Source organism: Rhinolophus hipposideros (genome assembly GCF_964194185.1).
Source record: "Rhinolophus hipposideros genome assembly, chromosome: 16".
Lineage (NCBI taxonomy): Eukaryota > Metazoa > Chordata > Mammalia > Chiroptera > Rhinolophidae > Rhinolophus > Rhinolophus hipposideros.
Window position 1 is genome coordinate 778832 of NC_138062.1, and position 27018 is coordinate 805849.

At 47.9% G+C, this 27018-nt stretch overlaps 1 protein-coding gene across 14 annotated transcripts in view; it reads right to left on the minus strand.

Annotated features, from left to right (window-relative positions):
* The window catches only part of CAMK2D (calcium/calmodulin dependent protein kinase II delta), a gene marked incomplete at its 3' end in the record, with an annotated part of 206572 nt that overhangs the window by 12175 nt on the left and 167379 nt on the right, over positions 1–27018 (minus strand). For 2 of the 14 annotated variants that reach the window (XM_081077257.1, XM_081077261.1), the window contains exons 9-16: positions 26574–26668; positions 24547–24669; positions 23680–23763; positions 23311–23353; positions 20193–20230; positions 16347–16406; positions 14231–14272; positions 11875–11923 (exon numbers count right to left, since the gene is read on the minus strand). In XM_081077257.1, coding sequence (XP_080933383.1) covers positions 11875–11923; positions 14231–14272; positions 16347–16406; positions 20193–20230; positions 23311–23353; positions 23680–23763; positions 24547–24669; positions 26574–26668 — 534 coding nt within the window. Of the gene's footprint in view, positions 1–11874; positions 11924–14230; positions 14273–16346; positions 16407–19000; positions 19034–20192; positions 20231–23310; positions 23354–23679; positions 23764–24546; positions 24670–26573; positions 26669–27018 lie in introns of all 14 variants that reach the window. The other 12 variants (XM_081077265.1, XM_081077259.1, XM_081077254.1 and 9 more) reach the window with 8 other exon arrangements.

A 27018-nucleotide genomic window follows, 5' to 3' on the forward strand; every position in this document is an offset into this window, starting at 1 on the left:
GGCCCCTGACCCTCATTTCAGGAGCGGTCCCTGGGTCAGGGACTCACGCGCTTCTTCCCCTGCTGTTTCACGCTGGGACCCTTGCACGTGCACATTTACTGTGCGTCCTGCTCCACCAGTCTCCTGTGCAAGCTCCACAGTGGACCCCTGACCACTGCGTCCAGCGCAGCACGTGCACACAGCCTGTGTGCAGGCAGCACGTGACTGAAGAGCGTGTCCAGGACAAGCTCAACTGCTCACAGGCCAGTAGCCTTCCCAACAGGGCACGACGTTTAAAAATGGTGTGCTGGCCCTTTAAAAACTAGCAGTGACAATGGAAACCACAGGCTGAGGCAGCGCAGTGTTTACAGACAATGGAGAAAATGCCCTTCAGCTCCTCCAGCACCTCCCTTCCTCCCCTGAAGGAACCCGGTTTGATCCCGTTTGACCCGCCTTCTCCTCAGGGTTCCTGCGCTTTGGGCCAGTTCCGGTGGTGCCCCAGGTCTCTGAGCTTGTCACCGGTGATCTCCTTGGTTCCTCTGGCTCTGACCACCTGCTGAAGACGGCCACACCTCTGACTGACCTCAAACCTGTCTGGGCTCCAGGCTCACCTTTCTGGCAGCACTCCAAGTGCACCAGGGGTCCTGTCACTCAGGCCTCAGTGCCCCAAATGGACCCCAAGCATCTTCCTTGCTAAACCCGCTGTCTGCCATGCATTTGGCTGTGGCACGCGATGCACTCATTGCCCACACCAAAGCCTAGACGCCTCCTTTCTGCTCAGTGAGCGCCTCTCGATCAGCAGCTCATCTGGCTCACGTGGGCCGTCCTCCATCTCTGCTTCTCTGAAGTCCCGGGCGCCCCTGCTCTCCCACCCCTGCACACCCCTCTCTGTGGCACTGAAGCCCACACTTGAGTGCTCTGTAAAGGCCTCCCTGCCCTGCTGTCCACTGTATCTCCTGACACTCTGTCCCCTGGCGGTGGGGGTGCGGGGCACAGCCATCCCAAGCGGCTCCCCTCCCAGCTACTCCTGCCTATTCTGTCTACTCCTCTGCCTGGAAACAGCATGTTGTGTCTGGACGCTCCTTCAGTACTCTGCTCCAGTGTCACCTCCTGAGTCCCCAGGCTGCCATTTATTCCCTCACTGAACTGTAGCAGAGGTGTGCCATCATCACAGTCACAACAGAAATTCTGACATGTCCTCAATCAGATGACAGGTGGAGTGGGGGAGGAGGACAGAGGATTCATCAGCTGGTGGCCAGGGTGACACCAGCAGGAGACAGCTCAGCTCCTGACCAGCTTGTCGCTTATTACCCGAAAAGGACGGTGGCCCCCAGATGCCACCGCGTCCCAGATGGTTGCCCACAGGAATCCAGAGTCAGCTCACACACCTTCCTTACTGTCAGGCTCCTGTGCTTTACCTTCTTCCAGCTTCATATCTGCAGATACTGCAGATTCTCTCAAAACAATTTATATCTTTCTTCCCCAAACTCTGTGTATGAAAACCCCATCAGCCCCAGGACAATGGACATGTCGCCTTCTCCATCCACCTCCTGCTGTGCTGCAGGCTGATGCCCCAGGCCTGTCCTTCTCACCAATGCCCAGGCCTGTCCTTCTCACTGATGCCCAGGCCCGTCCTTCTCACAAATGCCCAGGCCTGTCCTTCTCACGGGTGCCCAGGCCCGTCCTTCTCACAAATGCCCAGGCCTGTCCTTCTCATGGGTGCCCAGGCCTGTCCTTCTCACGGGTGCCCAGGCCCGTCCTTCTCACGGGTGCCCCGGCCCGTCCTTCTCACGGGTGCCCAGGCCCATCGTTCTCACCGATGCCCAGGCCCGTCCTTCTCACCGATGCCCAGGCCCGTCCTTCTCACGGATGCCCAGGCCCGTCCTTCTCACGGGTGCCCAGGCCCGTCCTTCTCACAAATGCCCAGGCCTGTCCTTCTCATGGGTGCCCAGGCCTGTCCTTCTCACGGGTGCCCAGGCCCGTCCTTCTCACGGGTGCCCAGGCCCGTCCTTCTCACGGGTGCCCAGGCCCGTCCTTCTCACGGGTGCCCAGGCCCGTCGTTCTCACCGATGCCCAGGCCCGTCCTTCTCACCGATGCCCAGGCCCGTCCTTCTCACGGGTGCCCAGGCCCGTCGTTCTCACCGATGCCCAGGCCCGTCCTTCTCACCGATGCCCAGGCCCGTCCTTCTCACGGATGCCCAGGCCTGTCCTTCTCACCGATGCCCAGGCCTGTCCTTCTCACCGAAGCCCAGGCCTGTCCTTCTCACCGATGCCCTGTTCTGTCCTTCTCACCGATGCCCAGGCCTGTCCTTCTCACCGATGCCCTGTTCTGTCCTTCTCACGATGCCCAGGCCTGTCCTTCTCACCGATGCCCAGGCCTGTCCTTCTCACCGATGCCCAGGCCTGTCCTTTCTCTGTGGAGTGACTACTTAATGACTGGGCCAATTTTACATGAATGGTACCCCATGGTTTTATACTCTCTTTCCATGCTGCTGTCAATGAAACTAACTCCTGGGTATAGTTATTGTCTAAGGAAACATACAAATTAGGATCATATTTACGCTCTTGGTAGGTGTATAGGAAAATATGTCTTTAACTCATCTATGTTTGGAGTTTCCTGAAACTGCATTTTTATTTCACTGGTGGACACGTTAGTTAACATTTGGAAGAGTGATTTCCATTATTTTGGCTTTTAAATTCAAACCCACGAATGTTGTAATGCATGTCATAATCTATAACATTTTATTCAAACATAAGACCTGGAAATCACCAAAGTTATGTTGAAAAAAGTATTGTTCACTTATCCAGAGTAACCTTTTCCATAATGTTCAACTTTTCAGCTCTTTAGCTGCTATAGGCCATGAAGATTAAAACAAATTAAATTATTCAAGCCATCTTTTTATTTTGCTCTATAAAAACTAACGACTTGTAGTTTCAATGCATAAATTGTTAATTGGAAAAGAAACGTTGTGACTTGTTGTGGCCTCACAATAAATGACTGAGAAATGCTTCAGAACAGAAAACCTAGCACTGGGGTCATTGAGCGTTAAGTGAAAATATGTTCAGATTTAAAAAAGCTTGTGAGGATATCACTGGGTCACAAAATATGGCCATATCATTTCCAAAAATGACCCTGCTTCTGAAGATGAGACAAAAATATTTACTTCTTTTTAAAATTAAGTGAAGTGCAAAATATTTATAGATGTTCATAAAAATGGCTTCGATATAAACAAACCAGGTGGTTCCGGAGAACAGCTGCTCACAGGAGAGGACGCAGTCCAGCCCCACCAGTAACTGGGGAGTTGCCCGCCGCCCGCTGACGTGCATATGCCATTCATAGCACCCCCGCAGCACTGAGCATTCAGGATTAGGACGCGTCAGCAATCAGGTGCGAGGTGCCACCTCCGGCTAAGAGGTGACGACATGGGAAAAAAGGTTTAAGGAACTGGTACAGAGATTCATATCCACTGCTGGACTTGAGATGAAAGCTGCAGTGCCCTGGCCTCCAGGCTCACACACTGGCATGAGCAGCGAGAAGCTAAGCGCTCCCTGGCGGTGGTGGCAGGGAGGGGCTCTCACACTGCAAACCAAGGGGACGGCAAAGCCGTCTTCTCCCAGGAGAGTCAGGCTTGGGAACGAGAGGATGAGGCCCAGGATTTTTAAATATTTGGGAAGTTCCCTTTTGCTTTTTTTTTTTTTTGGTCATGAAGGAAATCCAGCAATGATTCCCACGAACCCCACCAATCAATTTATGTGACACTGGCCAAAACAGGGCCTGTACGTTTCAGGTCCCAAGTAAAAGTGATCTGAGGGTCAGATCTCTGTCACACAGGACGAGTTGGAAGGAGGGACATGCTCAGGAGGGCACAGTCGTGCAGCCGAGAGGGTGGCGCTGAACAAACTTCACTTCTTCTACATAACTGCTTTCACTCCTCTAAGGGAAGCTGAACACTCGAGCTTAGTACAAAAGGGGACTCAGTGCAATCTGTGAGCTTCCTCACAGCTACTTCCCTGGACAACTCAAGTGGTGACAATGACCATGGGTGCCCCTGCAGGGCGAGATGTAGGAGGAGCCCACCCTGTACGCCCCACAGCCCGAACCTGTGACTTCTGCAAGGAGACCCAGCAAAACCATGCAGAGCAGGGTGGCCGTGGAGAAAGAACGAGGCCAACTCTAGTCACTACGATGAGACGTTATTCTGCCTCCACAGTTATCGAGCCCTGTGGGACATTGTAAAGTCTTTCTCCCTGTTTTCAGGGTCACACAAGCTGACAGCTGAGCACGCGTCACCCCAGTGTTGCCTCACTGGGCAGTACAAGTCTTTTAACTATAAGAAAGTCTCACCTTTTCCTAAGTGATAAGTTCTTCCACCTACCCCCTCTCTGTTCCCCTGGGGAGCCTGCCAACGACGAGCAGGGTGACCCGTCACAGCATCCTGCACTTTTGAGCTCATCTGCGTCTTTAGCAGCTGCAAACAAAAGAGCCGCTTGTGCTTTCCTTGCAGGTTGCCCCCCGTAGCCCATGAATCACTGAATCCCTGTGAGTGGGGGAGGCAGGGGGACAAGAAGACAACTCGGGAAATGCCGCAAACCCAGTTGCACCCACACAGTTTGAAAGAACCAGGGCATCCACAACCAACAGCAAATTCGGAAGCCAGTGAAGGAAGGTCACAGAACAAAGGATGAAGGTCAGGAGTGAATTTCCTTAATTTGGACAATTCTGGGCCGATGCCAGCGTCTCCCGGTAAATGCACTGCCCGCGTCACTGGCACCACACACAGCGGCCAGGGCACTGGGCACGTAGGAGCCGCCCGCCTGCCTGAAGACCGCATGCGTCTGACGTGTCAGCAGGACACGGCAGCGGCAGTCTGGGGACACTCAGTGTTGTCACAGCTTGGGACACTGATTCAGGTGTGCAGGACACAGCCTCTTTTCACCTCTCTCTCTCTCAAAATGACGGAAATTCCCATAACTCTTCTGATGTCCCTATGGATTTGACAGGGAGAAGTGACTCGACGTCCAGGACCAAAGGTCAGTTACAGCTCAGTCAAAGCTCAGTTTAGGAGGGTGAGAACCCCTGAGACGGCGTGGGGACCCCAGGGAAGCCTGTGAAGGCTGTGTCAGAACCCGCACAGGCAGGTCCCGCACATGGTACATGACAAGGGTCTCCCCAGTGCTGCTCACAGCTGCTCACGCCAGAAAGTTCTCGTTCTGACCGAGGAGACCCACTCAGGCACAGGTGTTTACACTCATCCCAGATGTTTTGTTTGTCTATTTACCCTGCGTAACTGGTAACGCCACGTCTCAGTAACGGGTCACATATTAAGTAGCATTATTAAGCTCCACTCCGCTTTTTACTTGTAAGGTTACGAAGGACGAGTGTCTGTCTCTTGATGGGAGATATAAGTTCACCACCTTACTTCCTACACTGGTCAAAACGCCTCCTAAATCACGGTCATCTTCCAAGAGAGCTGTCTTTTCTGTCATCAGAGACCATTTCCTTTTCAGGGGCATTTCACCAAAGCGTGGGGGTCTCTCATGGTGCCTTAACTGTGTAACATGATACAGCGCTGGGCTGGGCACGTGGTCCTGATGAAGTGGGCACAGGGCAAGCAGGCCGCACCCCCGCCAGGCAGACCCACTTACGTCCCCATGGAAAGTGTCCCCGTCCACACTGAAAACAAGTGACACTGCATAGCGGAATTTCTTTCTGTTCTTTCTCTTCTAATCTGAAAACACAAAGTGGCAATGGGTTTCTGTCTGTTATCCAAACGCTGTTGGATGATAACAATCTCTTTGTAACATTTGCCATCTATGTTTTGCTAGATAGGCGTTCTGAAAGCAGATGTAGAGATGTCAATAAAGAAACCAGTGATGCCGTGAGGAATTATTTCAAAACAAACCAGTAACTGGCCTTTCACACTTAACCTTAAGCTCCTATCTGGAGGCGAGTGTCCCTCTGACGGAGCGCCGACCTGTAGCCACAGTCTCCATGAGGGACCGCGTCTGTGACGGGCTGGACGCCATTTGCCTGAGCGGGTTCCGTGACCTGCACAGATGTGCTCCCTGCAGCTGTGGGTGGGCTACTCGCAGACAGTAGGGCTGCAGATTTTCCTGTTACTCGCCACGGGGACAATCGGGACACAGTTAAAAGTGAGCCAGTTTTTCAAAACACTTGAAAACATCCAGGGGAAAGGATCAGTTGCAATGAGCGAGTCACTAGTTATAATATATTATGTTTAATTAAAAATAAAGTAGGTTCTGCACTCAAAATCTTAAGGGCTCAAACAAAAGGGACTTAATGTAAAAACCTTATCATTTAATTCACTAATGTATTGAGTGCCTGTTATGTGATGCCATGGAGGCAAAAACTGGATTAAAATTATTTAAAATTCATCCCACATGAAAGGAATAGTGTCACCTTAATTAAAACAAAAGTGTTGACTTCAGTTTTAAAGCAAAATGAATTTATTTCCTGCAGTTGGGCAGTTTCTGTTATTTACACATGTAGGTCTGTTGGGTTCTACCTGTGGGTCTTACCATTACTGATCTACCCACATGTGTAAAATAAATGGCTTAGAAAATAGAAGCAGTGATGCTGAAATTAAAACCAAACACAGCTCCCTTTCGACTGATGGGCCCTGACTACTGACCCTCTGTGCTCCTTCCACTCACTCAGTACAGAGCGGTCAGAAACAAGGTAAGGTCCTGAGTAGCTACGGCAGCTGGCCACCGGGCCCCTACAGACACCTCTCTAGCCCGCAGGCCCTGTACCGCTGTTGTTATTGTTGGGCTGGCCACGCCGTCACTTCTGAAGGGAAATGCTGAAGACTGTGCTGTGACTGTCCCACTGCATGACTCAGTGTGCAGGGCCGAGCTGCACAGCCGATGGAGGGCTGGATTCTGACGCCAGAGCACACGCTCCACCGGGCCAGTGTCTTACTTTTTAAACTTGCATTTCCTATATTTTTAACACCTAATTATGGGGGCGGGGACATGTGGACAAAAACCTCTGACGCTAAAAAGCTGCGATGCGATGCTAAGTTTCAGGGAAGTCTAATCTCAGGACGTGGCCGGCTGGTCTCCACTGGGCTCCTTCCTCCAGCACTTAGGCACTTATCATTCCCGCGACTGCCACACGCTGTGAGGACACTGCTGGTACAGCTGTGGGGGACACAAGTCTCTGCGGAGAAAACACCTCCATTCTAGGAGGGGAGGAGAGACAGTGAACAAACACGGAAAATCACTATTTCAGAGGCTGATAAACACCGAGAGGAAAGCAGAGGAGAGGAGAGTGGGAGCGCTGGATGTGGGGGGACGCAACGTAGAACCGGGTCACCAAGCTCCGAGAGCGTCACATCTAATCAGACCGAGAGACATGTGGAGCCTGTGCCAGGACGCAGCAGGCTGGGGGCGGCACACACAGATGCGAGGCGGGAGCAGTGTCCTGAGGTCCACCAGGGATGAGTCAGAGGGTCCAGGGCAAGGCAGGAGGCGGCCTGGCCTTTCCCCCCGTTCTAATGGTGCTGGCAGCCAGCCCGGGGACAGGGCGGACACGGCACACACTCTGACAGGTTTGGAAAGTGGCACTCTGACTACTGCGCTGGGAACAGCCTCTGGGCAGGTAATGCCAAAGCAGCCGACTGCTGACGGCCCCGTCATGCCAGTAACAGAGGCAGAACAAGGTGGTGCCGTAACCAGGCTGATGGACGTGCGTCAGCGAGCTGCAGGCAACTTCCAGAAGAACTGCGTGTATTCGGAAGGGAGGACCCACAGGATTTGCTAAGGGACCGGATGTGGGGGGCAAGCAGAACTGAGGAGACAGAGAAAGCTATAACATGACCCGGGAGTGTTAACGGAACTGGAATATGACAGTCATGTCACATTCGATTGTCACAGTCATGTGTGAACGTGAATGTATGGAAACAGTCAGAGATTTGCCTGTGGGACAAGTGCACTTGTACCAAACAAAACGCGCGGACAGCACAAGGGAAAGAGGGGAACCAGAGAGGGACATTCTCCAGAGGTGTGAGCAAGTGTGGCCACTACACAAGGACCATCGCATCTACAGCGTACGTAGCATGAAACTTTTGTAGAGTTTTTATGTTTATTTTTCAAGAAAACACAATTGAACAGATGGGAGTGTTCAAACCCAAGTGTTGTTTGTAAGTTTTCTGTTCTAATCTGAGGAGATCAGACCAAGCACCAGAGGTATTGCGTGTCGCAGACTGCTTCCTTAGGGTACCTGAGTGCCACGTCCGCATAGCTAGTGGGTATGACGGCTCAGGGGGCCATCGTGTCACCACAGCGAAGCAGACCACAGCAGGCCCAGCAGCAAATCAGTCTTTTTGTACCAAACATGGTGCTTATTTCCATATCATGACTGGCAAATTCTGCTTAACAGCACTGGCCTAGGGGAAAATGTACCCTGTTACATGTCAAAAGAAATAAGACTACTGACTGCACTAGGCTTTAAGGACATTTACTCATGGACACTGCAAGAAAACTCCTTTAACACAGAAGAGAACTGCAGTGCAAACAGGGGAAATGCACCAGCAGACGTCACTTCACAGAAGACGACAAGGCTGAGAGCTTCTATGAAACGAGCCTTCATAGCCTCTGCCTAGTTTTCCAGGTCTGGCACATAGCAGGTGTTCAATAATCTTTAGGACACCTGGGTGAACCCAAATGTTTCGTGTAGAGCTTCCCCTGTTAGGATCTCCACGCGCTGCACACCCCTGAACTGTTCTGGGCCTGCTCACGTGTGCCTGTGGCATGTCACGTGGCCTGTGTATGCTTAATGCACGTCATCCCCTGTCTTAGAATCATCTGGACACTGGCCAGAAACCAAAGGACAAAATTAGGTTGTTGCTCAAAAGGTGGGCAGCAGGACGTGAATACGTGGCCTTGGAGAAAGAACACGGTGGCCGTAGCCGCTTGTTAAAGGGAAGCCTGGGAAGCTGTCACAAGGCCCTCAGGACACTGTGAGCTTGGAAAGGAAAATGTGATTGTAACCAAACACCAGAGGTTTTTCTGAAAAAGAAGATAAAGGATATTGAGATATAAAATCTCATGTTTTCATTAAGTCTTTTGGATGTTTGCAGAATTAAATAGGAGAAATGGCTAAGTCATAGCCTCAGAGATGAAGCACACACAGAAGGCTTAAGACGAGCTCACCAGAACAGATGTGGCGCCTGCAGATGGCACACACTCACTGCACATTCCTGGAGGAAGAAACAGACCGCCCAGAGCCCGGTCAGGAACAGCGCCCAGCTCGGGCCTCCTGAAGCCACAGGCCACCCCCACGCTCCCCAGGCCGGCCCCTCGGAGCAGGAGGTCCCGACTTCCCACAGCGCCTGTGCTCCTTCTCTGAGCGCAGTGGCCTGTCTCCCTGCCCCCAGAAGACGCCTGACCAAGGTCCTGTGCTGTTGGTCCCCCTCCTCCCTCCTCAGGTATTAATTTTGCCTGTGTTCTTTGGCAGCGAGACCAGGGAGACGCTACCACTGGCTGAAGCTTGTGCTGTGGCACTCGTGGGGTCACGTGGAGGTTGGGTGCTGGTATGAGCGGGGACAGCCAGCAGGAGGGGGCTGCACGCAGCAGAGCACGGCAGGCACACACCTTGAGAGCGCGTTGAAAGTGTGGTTTCAGCCGCACAATAAGGTCACGTGGGGGTAGGGGTGGGGAGCGTGTGTGGAGCCCATACACGCTGTGCTTTGGGTCGGGTTAAGGAACGGACGGTCTCCATGAGCTCCTACGCGTTAGGTCCTGAGCTCAGCCCACGGTCTAGCGGAGCGGCGGGGTCAAGAACACATCCCAAACCAGCGGCAGAGTGACAGCAGAAAGACAGCGCTCCCAGGCAGGAGCGCGCCTAGCCGCCGGTCGGAGAGGTTCCCGCACGAGCAGACCAACAGCCTAAAAATACTCTGAAAACACCGATGACCATTCTCTGTGCCACCTGTCCTGCAGTCAGGACGATGGCCGGGGTGATCCTCAGAGCGTTTCGAGGCCACAGCTTCCTGCTGTCACGCAGGGTTTCCGTGTGAGCTGCCCGAGGCGGCGTGGATCATAGAGAACACAGTGAGGCCTCGCGTGTCACCCGTGCCTCATCCGGACACTGACCACATCCACACACGTAACAGCAGGCAGACACTTACGTCACTTCTTCACGGACTTCAAGGGAAGAAGCCACAGCACAGAGGGCTCACGGCCAACTGGGCATTTCTTTGAGCTCAGGGTTGGGCTTTTGTTGGTGTCGACACAGTGCAACTACAAAGGCTGACGCCTCCCAGTCTGGGGTCCCGGGGGACACGGGACTGAAGGGCTGCTTCCGACAACTGCTGACCTCATCTCCCTTCACACACACACAAAGTACATACTGTCAGGTGTGAGTGGCCGGGCTGCTGTGCACACTGACACCCACAGCGGCCACAGGGCTCATTCTGAACCAACACTCAGAGAAGAGTCGAGGGAGCTGGGAACGGCCCTCCTGAGCCTGCTGTGGTCACCAAGCAGCAGGCACTCTCCCTGGATGCTGGTATTCCAGTTTCATCCAGTTATTCAGACACTCAGTCTCTCCAGTGGATAACAGGTTATTTCCTCTTTCCAATTCTTGCTCAAGGGAAGATGTAAAAATCATATAAATACATTGCTTGGCTGAAAGAGCTAATGAGTGCAACGTACATATAAAGATGATTCTTTCTGAATCATTGGGAAAGCTTAACAGCACATATGCTCGTTTGGTTAAAACAGGAATCTCTTTATCTAATGGGGCTAGAACCAATGATTCACGAAATTACTTTAGTTCAAATTTTAGCTCCGGGGCAAGTGTGGGGTGAATAGACCTACTAAACAAAGGCCGGACACAGCTCCCACTGGGAGAGGTGAGTCAGGTCAGGGTGCCAGCCTTACGGGGAGGGCGCCTAACAGAATAAAGTTGGCAGCTGGCCGACAACTTGGCTCCGCAGCCATTTTTATTTCCTAAATTACCTGTAAGTCTCCTTGAGCTGAGAGTTCCCAGGTTCTTTCTTCTGTAATGTGAAGGCAGATTTTCAAAACTATCTTGCTAATGACACCTATGTTTATACCATTAGGTACGTAATCTCTCCAGGGGAGGTTTCATTAACTGATGGACCACTTCTCTGAATTTCTTTTATGCTTCCTTTCCTTTCATTCTTCTGCTTTCCCTATCGTGACAAGTGGCCTGTAGAAGCTGTTGCTACGGACACTGATTACAAAAGGCGAGTAAGAACTGCAGAAGCAAGTGAGGGAAAACGAGTCGCTCTAGGACGGCCATGGCCCCAGAGAGAAGGGCGCTGGGAGTGGGTGGGGGAGGAGGCGCTGAGGCGTCAGCAGGCGCCACTCACCTGGGGGGACACTGCACAGCATGGGGGCCAGGGCACATTAGGAAAGTACGCGAAAACCCACGATTAAAAGGCTGCCAAATGCAAATCCACTGACACCCAGGAGAGAAGACTGGAAGTTTTCAAAAAATAGTTATTGTCACACCCCGTTCTTGAACATAAAACTGTTTTCTAGAAGGTTTCAGGAATGTATGCAGTGCACACGCACTTTATGTTTCCTTTTGACCGACACATTTACAATTGGGTATTATGTTTCTAATATTATGTCATTACTGGTTTCAAGTCACACTATGCTCGAATAACCACATATGCACAGCTAAAACAGGGAAAAAAACACAATGTGAAAAAACCTGACCAAACCCACACACGCATTCAAAACAATAGTGATACGTTAAGAAAATACTAAGAGGAAATTCTTTTTGTGTCGTAGCACAGGCCTCGCTCCTACATTTATCAGCTATCTGCGACAGACACATCCTTTCCCGACACACACGGAAGTCCGACTGGGCCTTTCCCACCGCTGGGTTAATCGTACCTTTTACATCTTCGTCCTCAATTGTCGTGTTGGAACTCTCAGTTGACTCCTGTGGAGGAGAAAACACGTTTTAAGTTGCAAACAATGAACAGCTTCACTCTTTGCTTCTTAAACAACTGGCGAGTGGTGTTCACATCATGCAAAATTGTTCGGCAGGCTGTGTGCGTGTGCAGACGTGCAAACGGACAGACACGTGACATGGTCTGAACAGAAATAAAATGCCAAATGCCACAAACATTTACAAAGGGAGCACTCTGGCCGCCTGAGCTCGGAAGCACCGTCACCCCAGGTGAGCTGCAGACGCGGCCCACGCGTGCTGCCTCCTCTGAGAGCCACCTAAGGACGCGTTTGTGCTAAACTGCACCGTAGCACGTGCTCTGTCTGTGGCTTAGGGGACAATGACGCCATCAGCCCAAGGAATCTTAACCTGAAGCAGAACAGTTTTTATTCTCAGTCAGCACGCTTCCCTCGTTGTGTACGGCAATGCATCCGACTGAGTGCACAGCAGATGAACCCGCCTTGTTTCTCTGCAGAGACAACGCGCTTCAGTGCTAAGTGAGGGTGTGCTGGACGTGCTTTCGAGAATTCCCACGTTTGTGGTTGATCGGCACAATGGAACCATAACGGGTAATTTACTTCCAAGGACAATTAGAATTTTTCCATTAATTTCTAAGTCAGAAACTGGCCGTTACTGGAACCCACTCCCATAAGGAAAAGACAAGGCTATTTCTTTGTAAAACTACAAATGAGGCTGGAGATTCAGAAGCACACTTAAAAGGACACTGCAACAGCCAGCATTAAGTTATGTTCCTGAAAAAGGGTTTGGCACGTTTCTCCATTTATAATGGATTTTCTAGCCAAGAAATGTAGTAATGTTCGTAAGACACGATTTTCCACTTGGAGTGACTGATGGCCAGTGAAAACATTGAAAACTAGCTTCTGATTACAGCTACAGTACGTGCTCCGTGAGGGAAGAGCAGATTTTGGAAAATGATGCAAACAGCAGTGTCCTTTTAGAGATTCGATATTTAAAAAAGCAATCAATTTGTGTAACTATCAGGCAGAATATTTACACCAAAGGGACAGACTAATTACAGATGTGTCCAGAGTCTCCACCCACACAAAACCAGTCTTCATGCGTTTGTTAACATGACCTAGAGTTCAAACTTAAGCTCAACATGAAGTAAACCCATGCACTTAAGAGGAAACTAACTCACGTAAGCAAGACATAACATGCAGCGACTCTTACAAAGGACAGAGCTAGACCTAGAAGTGTCCACTCCAGCTGCTGTGCGTGGTCTTTCACTTGCTAATGATTCTGGCAAAACCCATTTTCCCGTGTGATGTTCCTGGGAGCCTTCAGTCTTTTAGGGACTTAGAGCATTTTAAGTGTCACGACTATCAATCTCATCATAAAGAATAGAGCACTGGATGGTGTTTACTTTAATGGTTTTCATATTGATAACTAAATGCTAACCCAGAGAAAAATGTGTTTTCTGACTTAAACATTGCTGATAAGAGTAAGGAGAAGTAAGACCCAGGACTTATTTCAGAAAGTCTCATGAAGTGTTTTTCCTCCCCCTGGAGCTATCATGATGTATGAGAATAAACTGGACACGTGGACTATGTTCAGAAACTGTCTCCTTTTACGCTGCAGACTCGTACTCAAGGACTGTCACTTAGTTCATATGCGTGCGAACAAGCTACAGTGGAGGGGAAACGGTACAGCCTTCTTTCAGCATAGCCACTGTCTGTTACTGGAACGCTCATGGGTCAACACAAACAAACATGTTTCACAAGAAGGAAAACTCCCGTCTTCTCCTCAAATTCATGCCAAACAACAAAACAACACCAACAACAGAGAATTTAAAGGAAAGAACAAAAACAAAAACACCATGGCAACAGAATAAACTCGAAAGCAACATTAAACTTAAACAAATACCTATGAACTCAAGTTGATTTTTTTGAAGACAGTGGAATGAGACAGCAAGAAATTCTAAAATTTCATGCAGAATACATCTAAAATACAATGCAAGACAGGCATGGAAGGAAAAATCAACCAAAAAAACCAAGTGGGCTTGCTTAAGATACACAGTCTCTTGCCGTAAAGACCTTGTTTGACCCGACTTTTATTGACTACTGATACCACTCGTTTCTCTTTCAAGATGTCATTCTTTTTTCTTTTGAAACAGAAATATGTGTACAGTTCTACATAGATTAGGTCCAAAAGAAAGTGTGCTAGATAAAGGCTAAGGGTTTTCTTTCCTATTTTCAGACAATTAATTTTGTTTTGAATATTTGATGAGATGTGTAATCTTGTTAAAGCAAGACGATGTTGATCTTTCTTTCTGAATACCTTGTTTCCATCAGGGTTGTGGATAACAGTAGTTTGGGGTTCCTGAGTGAGAACAAAATAGAGAAAGAAACAGTTTGCATTGGTAAGTATATTCGGACTGATGAGAGGCACAGCATGGAGAGAGCCAGCTGACAGGACAAACAGTGACCAGGGCTCAAGCAGTGTCCACGACTGTCAGAGGCTGCAGAGAACACGAGCCGGATGGGGGAGCTCCCGATGAGCTCGCCGCAGGGCCCCGGGACGGCAGCAGCATGCAGAGGCCTTATTCTCGTCAGCGGACAGACAAGGCTTTGAAGGACGCAGACCTAGCGAGGCAGCCACTGTTTCACGAAGGCCTACATCACACAGAGCTTTCCTTCCTTCCTCAGTGAATGGCCAAGACCACCGGACAGCAGCACTCTTGGGAGATCTCAAACTCTTTTTGAGACATTTTCCTGCTGTAGTGCTTTGAGAATCGATGATGGTGTCATCACTAATATTTATACACAGATAAATACTCTTGGAAAATCCAGAACCGTTGGACCACCCTTACAAAGGACTATCCTAAAGAAAGTATTTCAAAGTCCCTAAGAAATTCTAAGAAACTTTAAAAGGTTCTAGAACGAATCATATCTTTACTATAATTTGAGACATGATGTTGTTAAGCTCTGTGCTGATTTATACCTAAAAGAAAATTCTGTTTTGTGGAACATATACCGGGGGTGCCAAAAAATTGTATACAAGTGGATACTTTGGTCAACGTTGCTCAAGCAGTAGTTCACCATCATCAGAAGTGTCTGGACGCTGATGGTAACCACCCTGAGCACCTCTTGTAATTGCAGACGTCAAACATACCTTGTATTCATTTTTTGTTATCGGAATATATTGAGTATTATAATTTTAATACAGTTTTCCTTTCTTAAAATGTGCATACATCTTTTGCACCCTCTGTATTTACACAGACAATTTGCTCGTAAAGCCATGTTTTTCCATAATGAAAATATTATGTCTGCTATTGCTTTCCACCAGAAAATTGAAGAAATATGCCCAAATGGAAAGTAACACTCAAATAACTGATATAAAAGAGACCCATGTCCCCACACCAGTGGCATGCTTGGTGCTTTCATCACATGAGTCTTGTCCACTGAAGTCACTGCAGCCCCCAAGAGTCCCCTCCAAGCTGGGCCCGCTCTGGGACCGGCTCCCGGAGTCCTCTCCCTGCTGGGGTCACCAGCTGTTTTATTGCTGCATAGCTGCTATCTTCCTTTAAATGACTTTAAATTGGGCCTCCTGGTGAACCCAAGTGAAATCATCCCGACATTTGGGATTCTTTGAAAATAACAGTATAGAGGTCAGCAAAAAAGCAGAAACATTTCTCAAAATCATACATGGGGAAAAATACTGTGGAACTTAGAGAACTAAATTCCAGTATTCAAATCTCAGATTTTAACATAAACACTGTTTCAAAGTGTTAAACTAATGTAGTTGTTGATAGCTTGAGTCTGATTGGAATGGACAAAACTGGTCCCCAGTGGTAATTCAAAGCTCTATGCTATGTGGTTTCATTCTCTGGATGAAAGTGAAACAGTGGTAATTTAATTTAAAATACAGCAAACCGCAAACTTTAAATTTTCCAGCGCCTCTTATTGTCAGAAGGTGAGGTCTTCCAAAGCCATGCTGTCTGTTAGTGAGAGGGAACCAGGGAATGAGGTCTGCATTTACTGTGCTCTGCGATTGTCCCCTTAGCTGCCCCTGATGCCAGCAGCGCCTCACAGAAGGACCCGGGGTCCCCGACCTCGACCTCGGCAGCTGTCATCAGTAGGAGAGCTGAGAGCAACCAAAGCGCGTCCCACCGCATTCCTAGGGTCGCATGCAGAGGTGGTCGCTGAGACCACAGCTGTCAGCGTGACGTCCAACAACGAAATGAGGTCGCCCCATGTTAGAAACACACTGCTTGACAACCAACTGCCTTCACGAAATGAAAAAATGAACTTTCCCGTATCTTAGAAAGCAAAAACAAAAGCAAAACGCAACGAAACAAAACACTCATATAAATGCGTCTATACAGTGAAAGCACATGAGAGAAACGACAGAGAACAGTGAAGAACGCAGGAAGGGTTACAGAGTCCAGGAGTACCAGTGCCGGGGGAGGGGCGGTCTCTTTGGGGCTAGTGACCACGTTGGCTTTGTTGTTTATCTGTAGGTGTGCAGAAAACAGAAACAGAGACGCCTTAACCCTCGGGAACAAAGTCTCTACCTGCGGTACGTCTAGGTGGAAATGCAGACACGAAAATAAAGAGTCACTGGGGGTATTGAAAGGCACGGTGACATCATGGGAGTGACCACATCTAGTCCCCTGTTCACACACAGGGCGGGACAATATCTGTGACGTTGGGAAGACCAGACCCACGTCGGGGCTTTGGCTCGGCGGGCGGACAGGAGCTTCTCCAGGGGAGCCCAGGTCAGGTGTCTGGGTGTGAAATGAACACAGATCCCCCTCATCTCATTCTGAGCCTGAAGTCCCCACGGACCGTCTCTCCCTGGGGAGTCACCACCACTTTGCTTCGTAGGTGTCCAATTAAAAACTCAGATCTTCTGATGAAATGCAGGTTTGGTAATACACTTTTAAAATGGCAAATCTGGTCTCCTTTAAAAAATCTTCAATTATGAATGGACAAAACTGAACTCTTTACTGTATTCTGATCGTAAAATGACTTTATTTTTACAGTTGTTTCAGAGGAAAACACTATTCGTTCTGTCAAAGTTTTAACTGCTGTGGTTGACGACTGCGTTGGGTAATGTTGTTCCCCTGCTCTCACATCATTGGGTTTGACCTCAGAGAAAAAGTCACGACCCCTGTGAAAGTGACTGAGAGTCAGCAGGTACTGCAGTGGGTCCACAGACACATGGCAACTTGAACCTGCACTTGAGTTTGGGCTTGAAGAATGAAAGACTTAAAAAGTACAAATCAATGTTCACTTAAACTCACGTATGACAACTTATATTATGGTTCTCATACAAGGAAAGAAACTGACATTCATTTTCTTCCCTTATATGATGCAGGCACTTTCTCTCCTTATTACTGTCTAAAGGACTACATCCCATAATTTTCGTACAAATGTGCATAAAGAGTTAAAGAAAAACATACTGCAGAAAAATGAATGCCATGAGTATTTACCAATTCCAGCAACCAGTTGTTTGAGCTTCCTGGGGATTCTTTCCTTTCATAGTTTGTACCCACAGATCGTATTGAAACTGGCGCTGAGAAGGCCGATGGCTCAGAACCTGAAGCAGTAGGTGGTACCTTCTCCATCCCCCCCACGTCCCCCCGTGGGATGATTTGGTGTCTTATTTAAAGGAGCTCTGGTGCTGTGCTCTGTGACATGCACGAAAAGAAAGAGAACCTTTGATGCCCCTTCCTGGGAAACTCTCTAAATATTAAACCACCCATCTGTAGTTTGCATAAAGTTTCTTTAAAACTGGGCTTTAAATAAAAGTGCACAGAATTTAAGATAAAACTTGGGCAACAGCCAAGCAGAGATGAGAGACACGCAGCTATTGAAAGGGGGCTCAACTTCTGTCTCTGCACGAGGACAGAACGTATGAGAAGCACGGACAGTGCGCGCAGACAGCTGCCTAGCGGAGGGGTGTCTGGCGACACACAGCGGCTTCCTACCCGGCAGAGGGCCTACGAGTGACATGCGTGCAGCTCTCAGGCGTGTGCGAGCCTGTCAGTGGGTGCAAGGAAGGAAAGAGGAAGTCTTTATTTGTATTGGTTTTGAGGCAAGACAGTTGCCTTTTTTTCTAGGATGTGGTTGCCAGAACTGCTTTATTTGGGTACAAATGTCCCACGTGCACACCCATGCACACTTGTGTGCACGCCCTTGCTCTCCCCCACCAGGGCATTCCGTCTGGACGCCCACCCTGGACTGCGAGGCACAGCAAGTCCTGTTAAACATGAATTCCAGCAGCAGCATGGTTACGCTTCGGTGCAGACAGAAATGTTGTTAACGTAAGCGTCGTGTGGGTCTTCCGCCCTATAGGAAACCTTTAGAAGGTATGTGTAATGTTAACTAATTGGAGAATCAGAGGAGAACGCGTAAGGAAAAGGCGGGGTGGACTGGCTTTCACGTGACCACCACTGAGTGTGGGCTCAGCCACGCGCAGAACTCTGGCACTTTTGGCCCATGAGACACAGTCACTTCATGTTATGGAGGCAGAGAGTTTTTCTTAAAAAAAAAAACCTGCATCAAATCAGATCCTTAATTACCCTGACGAGGCAGAACAAGGTGTTCCTACTTCCCAGGGGTTAGCTCCATTTGGTTTCCAGGTGAAGATGCATTTCCTCTGAAGGTGCTTAGTCAGCTAAGCCCACTTCCACACTATTTATAAACCCCCGGTCGGGGTGTAATGGCGTGTCTGAACTAAGAGTCACTCCTACTTCAGTTGTCACGATCAGCACTTATAAATAATCCTACAGCGTTTCTTCACACATCAGTGAACAGACACTCATTATGTCACGGTCTCTTTAGTTTCAAGAGGAAATGGGACCTTGTCCTCAGGAGAGATCCTGTACTAGCGTATGAAGGTGTGAACTTTTACAAATTTAGAAAACTCCACTTGAAAGAAAGACAGTATTATGTGAATGTGGACACTATGTTTTTTTTGGCTAATCAGCCCTGAACAGTAAGAGTGTTACACTTTCCCCGTGTAACTGACTTAGGTAAATAAGGCCGTGGGTCCCTAGGTGTGAATTTTCCCAGGAGAAATCCGGCAGGTTGAGGTTCTCACCATCATCTGAACACTCGAACTGGACTTCCTTTTCTGAATTGACCAGTCAAAGAGAAAGGAAAGAAAAAAAATATGACCGGTTGAATTTTTAGGAATCAGAGCACGGAGAACAGAATAATTTTGTCTTTAAAGAGATGCTGTAAGTTGACTAGAAGGAAAAAGTTCAGGAAATGTTTCTATATATGGATAGTAGTGACAGTAAGTATCTCCATAGGAACGGTGCGTTCGGCATCGCTGAATGGCATAGAAAAACAGGAGAATAAAACATTTGGAAAAGCTAAACTATCACCTTTCCACCAATGTTAACTGAGAAAAAGGCAGAATCAACTGATTGCTGAAGTTGACACTGAATGCGCTCTGCAGAAAGAAGAGGGCGTCAGAGGCTGAGGAAAGCCACTGTGCACGGTAACCACAGCTCTGGAAGCTGCCAAGTCACACACACTGGTGGGGAGGAAGTGACGGGCATGGACACGCATGACAAATGATTTTCTACATTATATTTTCAAAACGAACTGGCCACCAGACTTTGGGTCAAGTTCAAAGTGTCAGAATACTAACTAATTCCCAAGAATGAGCAAGTGCTCAGGAGGCACGTCTGCATCTGCCACTGGGAGAGAAAAAGGTGTTTAAAGAAACAAGACATCAGGCAACAGTCTGGAAAGATGGCCACCGTGATGCAAGTATGAGGTGACCGTCAACCTAAGGGAAATCTCCATGAAACAAATGCACTCAACAGGAAATCAGCTGTTTTACTTTGTTTAGAAATCTGAGAAAGTCAAAATACACTGCTATTGTCTTTTTTCTGACAATATTTCTCATATTTGTTCAGAACACTCACCTCGAGTCCGTCTTGATACCTCACGATGGAAGAAGCCCAGGGACCACTAAGACCTTCACATAACTGCCCTCACAGGGACATCCAGCCACTTTCCAGGCCCAGTGGCTAAGTTTCCATAGCAACTCCACATAAGAGTACCATTTTGTCATGATTATTTAATGTGTAATAAAACAGAAAAACACAGCTTTTTTTGGCATAAATATTAGTCATCTTTTTGTGTTACTTTATACTTCAACTTGCATTCTTTACAGGAACCATAAAAAACAAGCTGCGAAAGCTTACGCATTATATTTAACATGTAAAAGTTATCCAGCATCTGAAGTCAGAAATGGTTCAGGACACTGCTTAGCTTACCTTTACTCCATCTGGTTTCTTCAGCAAACTCTTGGCTGCTGCAAAATGAGAGTGAGATCACTTTAGTGGGCGATGCCAGAAGGCTGCGGCCAGACAACCAGACAGGTTCCCTGGGTTATGCCCCCACCCGCCAAGCCTCAAGGTCCAGGTGAGCTGAGCTCACAGGACATGGAAATGCAGAATCACTTTCTTTGGTTCTGTCACATCAAATTCGATTCTCACTGAGCTCATTGCATACCATCGAACACTGCCAGTTATGTTACTGGATTTAATTTCACCGTTGGCCGTGGAAAGGATCCTGGAAGTTTAAGTGGATGGTGCCTTTGTGATCCAGAAAGTTCTTTCAGCCTCCAGACACCAGCTTCCAGACTGTGTTACGTGTGCGGCCACATGAGTATGGCGGCCTCGTCAGTTCTGCCGCCTAAACCCTCTTTCTAGAGGTCTAACACTGATTTGTGAAAATTTGCTCAGCTAAATAACATCTTTGTTTCAATACATATTGTTGAAATCAGACCACTTCATTTCTTACAAAAAATATTAACAACTGTATTAAAAATGAAATGCTGTATTATTGACCTAGAGCAAATTTTTTAAAGGATTGGCATATGACCTTTAAAAAAAGGCACTATGCATTCTTGTAGTACCTCAAAATCAGAATACAAAGCCTGTGTAAAGAAAGCCTTTACACTGAAAACTTAAAAACCACACATTTGAGGCACACACAATGTAAAGCAAAATGAAATCTTCAGCTGAATCAGAGAATCCCCACAGGGCACTGTCTTATATGTGAGGCGCCTTTCCTGGAGGGCTCTGACCAACCCCTGCTGAACTTGAATGCACTGAAGGGTAAAGGTGTCCTTGCAATGTGCACTGCTGAATGGGCGGCACACATGGGTTCACAGCTCAGAGCCGACCAGGACCCCCGTGGAGGTCGCTGTGTGGTGGGGGGGAGTGCACCTCCCTTGAGCCACACCTGTCATCGTTTACCTGCAGCAGAACAGGATCTGGCCTCTGACGTGAAAATGCGTGGCTGCAGAACAGCCTGGACACGTTAACTCCCTGCTGCCCTTTGGATTTGGGCATTATTTTGACACCACTTGGTATAATTTTAAATTTATTTAAAAGATGCAAAAATGTTATTTTTATTCAGTCCTTAGCATCAAAGCTAATAATTTGCTGGTAACTGAGACTGTAAGAAATAGTTGCTTTGGCTGTAATACTATTTGTCTCGAGCTAAGAAGCAACTGGAAGCGAGTCCTGCAGCAGTGACCAGGGTAAGCTCAGAACCCAGGCCTTGCCTCGCATGGAGGGGACCATGGATCAGGGCAGGGCCGGGGCCAGAGGTAGGACCGCCCTTTCAATTTCTATCCATCTTACCTCATGAGAATACACTCCACAGAGGGGAGAAAAGAAGAAATAAAAACAACTCTATAACCATGAACTTACGGACAGATTAAAGAGTGTGTTTGGCAATGAAACAACGAGTGAAACACTCAGCACTGGAGGTGATTTCAAGTACAAGATGTAACGGGCTCTAAAGGGGTTTGGTGGCTGTAACGCGATGAACTTACAGAAACTGCCTTTCGTGCTAAGACATTTCAGAAACAATGTAAATTTACCTACTGGTCCTAAGTTTTTAGTTTATAAGATGCTGAAAGGAAAATGTGAGGTTAAAAAAAAAGCTTCCACACACATGTTTTAAAAAGGCCCAATTTATGCCAATATATTTAAGACCTTCATGAAACACAATTTTTATTCTGGATATTTTTTCAAGTTAGTTTCTCATTCACAATATATACTATGTACACCATGCTACCTTTTAGTGAGTCGCTCATTATTGGGGCACAGTGAAATACTAGTTCATTTGATACAGTACATAGTAATTACTCTTTGATAAGATGAAGTTGAGTCACCCATGTAAACGTCAACTGTATCACCCAACCATTTGTAAAACAGGCAACTCAACAAAGGCGCTAACAGGTCTCACTACACGAACAGCCCATAACACCATCCCTCATTGTAGCGTCACTCACTGGGCTGTCACTGTCTTCTCACAGTGCAGTGGCAGCTGTGGGAAAGCCACTTACGGTTTCACCTTGTGTGTAACTGAGTGCAGTGAGGACAGAGGGGACACCTTCATACAATCGTAAACAATCAGTGGTTTCAGGAGTTTGAGTGTTGATCACGTTTACACCATCACCTGGTGTCACTACAACAGCAGGCCAAGCAGGAGGCAGGAAGAAAGAATGGGAAGTTGCTGGATAATCGGATGCGGCAGGTTACTCTCATGGGGACAGTAGGCAAAGAAAAATGGCCGCATTCTGGGCACCACAGTGTAACAACTGTTCTGGGTCTCCAGAGCCACATGCAGGCTGCCAAGAGCAGCTGAGGGGCTGCCTCAGTCGTCCGTGCATGGGGCTCACCAACGTCTATCAACCCCGACCTGGAAAGCTGGTCCTCTGAGACCGGCTGCCGAAAAGGGCCCACAACTCAGATTAACTTCTGGAAATGACATGTACTAACGTCCCTTCTGGAGAATCATTCCTACAGTGAATAAATAGGTCAGCCTCACTCGGCCATTATTTAAAACTTATTTCTAGCACAGAGTCGTGCGGGGCACTGTTCTCACCCTGCAGTGTTACTGCACTGGGGGGTAGCTTGTCTGGGAAACGGATTTCAACCCCTTTGAACACTGTAAATGTTTTTACAGTCTAGACACTACTGCACTTTTGAGAGAACTCTGGCCTAAGAGAAGCGGGTCCCTCGATGCCCTTTAAAAATTGTGCTTATTGGGATTCCCAATGAGAATGAGACGAAAAACGTCTTCATCATTATTGCTTTATGAAATATCAGTTATAATTCTGGGCTGGGGATGCTGAGCCCAGGATAGGGGCATGTCTGCCACGCGTGGGTGCCAACGGGTGGCCCTGCCGGGAGGTGGCCAGTCACCTGCCTGATGCCCACCACGTCCAGCGAGCAACCTGCTGGCCCCACGTGGCCGAGTCCATGCCACACCCTGCCCTTTCTGAACAAAATGACAGTGCTATTCTCCTCCTTAATTATCCTCAATTCCAAAGAGGGAACAGAAGACCGGGAGCAGGGGCCTTCACACACGTACCTGAGAAGTTCCTGGTGGCCAGCATGGTTGTCAAGATGGCGCCCTGAGAGAGAAAGAAGAACAAGCAGAGGTCGCGCTGCTTGACCGGCCTTGCGGTCCTCGGCCACAGACTTCCCGGCCTCACCTGTGGTCTGGGCTTTGGTTTCCTGAGAGCGGCAGCCCCTCGTGATGGTGGCCGGTACCCAACAGCTCCCAGCGACTGGGGGGGGGTGACCACAGCTGCCCCCACCCAGCTCTTCTCCTAGTGCCACCCCATGTCCGCAGGGCCCAGGAGTGGACAGCGAGGCTAGGCCCTGAAGAGCCTTTGCAGGTCAGCACCTCACTCCTCACTCCGCCAGGCCGATCCCCACAGAAGCGCCCATGGCTCACCTTCAGCTTCCTCCTGGCGTTGAACTTCTTCAAGCAGTCGACAGTCTCCTGTCTATGCATCATGGAGGCCACCGTGGACCGTTGCTGGAGGAGGAGAAAGAGGGGCTTCACTGGGGGTTTAAGACACACGACGTTCAACAGTATCCTCAAGCTTTTCCAGTCTCGTGACTGGGGCCTGTACCCACACGATGAGCTTGCAAGTGTCCAACTGAAAAATTCCCTAGAGATGAACGACTAACTCTGCCAGGGCTGTTTGTCACTAAGACGCCCAGTCACACAGATAATATAGGTGATTTCCCCACTATCTTTGTGACAATATGTCTTTGATCGTATTTCTACTGAACTGTCTTTGGTTGACTTATTGCCTTAACACTTGACCCTTACCCCTAGAAATTTACTGAGATCTCTACATTCCCCCCAAGATCCCACGATTTTCTTAGCACGTGTCCAGAACACTCAGTCTCCGTGGGCCTTCTTTCCTACAACGAAAACTTCCTCCCAGCTTCCAAAGCTGCCGAATGATAAATAATGAGCTTTGTTGGATCTTTTCTCCTGGGAAATACTTGGTCTTGGCATCATTTTCTTACCTTCTGTGCAAGCGTATTACAATAGTTGGTAGGTGGACACTCATCCCTAGTGTTACTGTAGGCAATATTTATTCAGCAATCTGTGTCCATCAGATTTTGCTACCTGACAGGTGTTTTCAACCATTATGAAATTAACCTTGTTAAACAGCTGGAGTCAACATTCATTCATTCATTCACTTAATCTTTTTCTGCAAAGGTTATTTTAAATGCATGACAGAAATTTTAAAGGCGAGTCCGTTTTTCACACTCGCGCCTGGGGCCTTTGGCAAGTGACACTTACACAGATCCATGGGTGTTTCAGAGCTTCCGAGGCTGTGATGCGCTTGGCAGGGTTGATAGTGAGCATTTTGTTGATGAGATCTTTGGCTTCAGGGGTCACTGTGTCCCACTCTGGGGACGGAAACTTCAAAAATATAAATTTATAAAGCATTTACAAAATAGATACACTGAGTCAAACAGGGAATAACCAAATATATGAATCATTTCCTTAAGTAGTGAATTTCTACATAAATTTCCTTTCTGCATGACATCAACTTCCTTGAGATGAAATGATGTAGATAGGTACGTCCCCCACACGTACATCTACCTATATTAAGAAGAGTAACTGACACAGGAGATGCACATATACTCAATGGCTTGCATAGTCTATCCAGTGAATGTACTTTACAACTCAGAAAAACAAACTTAAGAATCTTCTAGTCCTCTCAAAGCATCTCTGCTTTGATCTGAAAATGAAAGTTTATGCCATTTCCCCCATAATTATTTGCAGCAATCCATAAAGCTGAGAAGTTGTCACAGGTATCCTTGTGCTGTCATGCCCAGGTTCCAAGAAGTACCGCACTCGTCCATACTGCCAAGCAGTAACGGCAGAGACAAGAAAACGGCTCCCTCCTGCACCAGAACCCCTCCCATGGCTACCAGGGCTGCTGCCGTGACAAGGAGCCTCAGCCTGGCTTCATTTACACATCAAAGGGTTGCTCTACTCTGCATGGTGAATCATGCACATTGTTTTCTACCTCTTTAAATATATTTTTAGTTTATATACACAGAGATGGGTTGCAATAAGGGTACCATTAAACACTGGTGTCAGAAAACCACCAAAAAGAATTCATTTTCTAGCATACATGGTAATAATAATAGATGTCAGTTCACGACACATTAGAAGTTTTCCCTTCTAATACTATTTCTAAAAAAAACATACTTCATTACAAATGTCACCAAGTGAAGTTCTTGAAGGTAATTGAGTCTCAGAACTTGTATTAAAAATCCAATTGTACCTTAATAACTTTATAATAAAGCTATTTATCCTAAGTTTTCTTTAAACAATACACATTTTAAACTCTTGTGATACACACCTCCCCCTAAATAGAACATTTTAACAGAAAGGCACTGGGGAGTTCATGAGACCTGACAGAATATAACTCACTTTTTACATTAATCCCTCTCAACTCGACATCAAGCTTTGAACTTGTGCATAGAGGGTGGACCCAATGTGGCCTTCGTCAGCCCTCACAAACACCCGGGAAGTGTCTCCAGACCCTACACACTGACTTCCAGAGGGCGGTGCGAGGTGGGGTCAGGGGAGGGGGTAGATTGTGTTTATGGTAACATTTGCCAAAGGAGAGAAATTCTAGCCAAGTGCAAAGTTCATCCGTGAAGAGAAAATAGAGAAGGACTCACTTTTCAGACTCAGAACTTAATTCACGTGTGTGTGTGTGTGTGTGTGTGTGTGTGTGTAAGCCTACTTTCAAATATTCTAACTGTAAATAAAATGTATTGGGATTGCAATTTTCAAATATTTTTCAATTGTGAAACTCCTTCTTCAAATGAAACATTGCAAAGAAGCCCGTTAGGTAAAAAACACAAAAAGCAAGTCAAAACTGACACACGGAACAATATTCTATTTGACAAAGGGTCACTGCCAGGTGCCATTAAACAATTTAAAATTATGTGGTAGGCGTTTGGGAATGTCATTAAACTCCTCATCTCTTAGTCGTCACCTCTCAAGTGAAAATCTTTTACTTTTCATATGTGTTAACATGCACAAAGGTCCAAACGTTTGGACAAGCGAGGCCTTTCCTTAGACACGTTACTCCTTTCCTTTCAGTCTCAGCAGACAGGGAGCCTGAAGGATATACAGACAGACCGCATGGACGGCAGTTCTGAGTGTTTACCTCCCTTTCCCCAAGTGAGAGGCAGATAATACAGGAAACTGCTGAAAACTATGGCTAAGCCAGCAATGAGGACATGTGGTTCTTGGTCAGCACACAGACAGCAAACCCCAGTACAGCCGCAAGTGTCACATACGTCGTAGGCTCCGGCCTTGATCTGCTGGTAGAGCCTGTGCTGGTCCTCATCCCAGAAGGGCGGGTACCCCACCAGTAGGATGTAGAGAATGACACCTGCAAGGACAAACACAACACAGGTTGTCACACAGAGAGCAGGGCACTAAGCCACACACGTCCCAGGAGAGGCGACTGGCTGCTGGGATACCCAGATGGCATGTGCCATCCACTCCGAAGCCCTGTGGGGTGGGGGTGGGGGGTGCTAAACGCTCAGATAATGTCGGTGACACCTGCCATTCTGGCCACACATTCTTCAGCCTCCCTTCCCTAAACTCTTCCTACAGGTGACATCCCGGCACACTTGTCTATTTAGATCCTATGTGATATTGCTCATTAGTAGGTTGACATTTAAAACTTAACATGTGTTATTTATTTCCTGTTAGTCATTGTGCTTTGAATCCTGACAG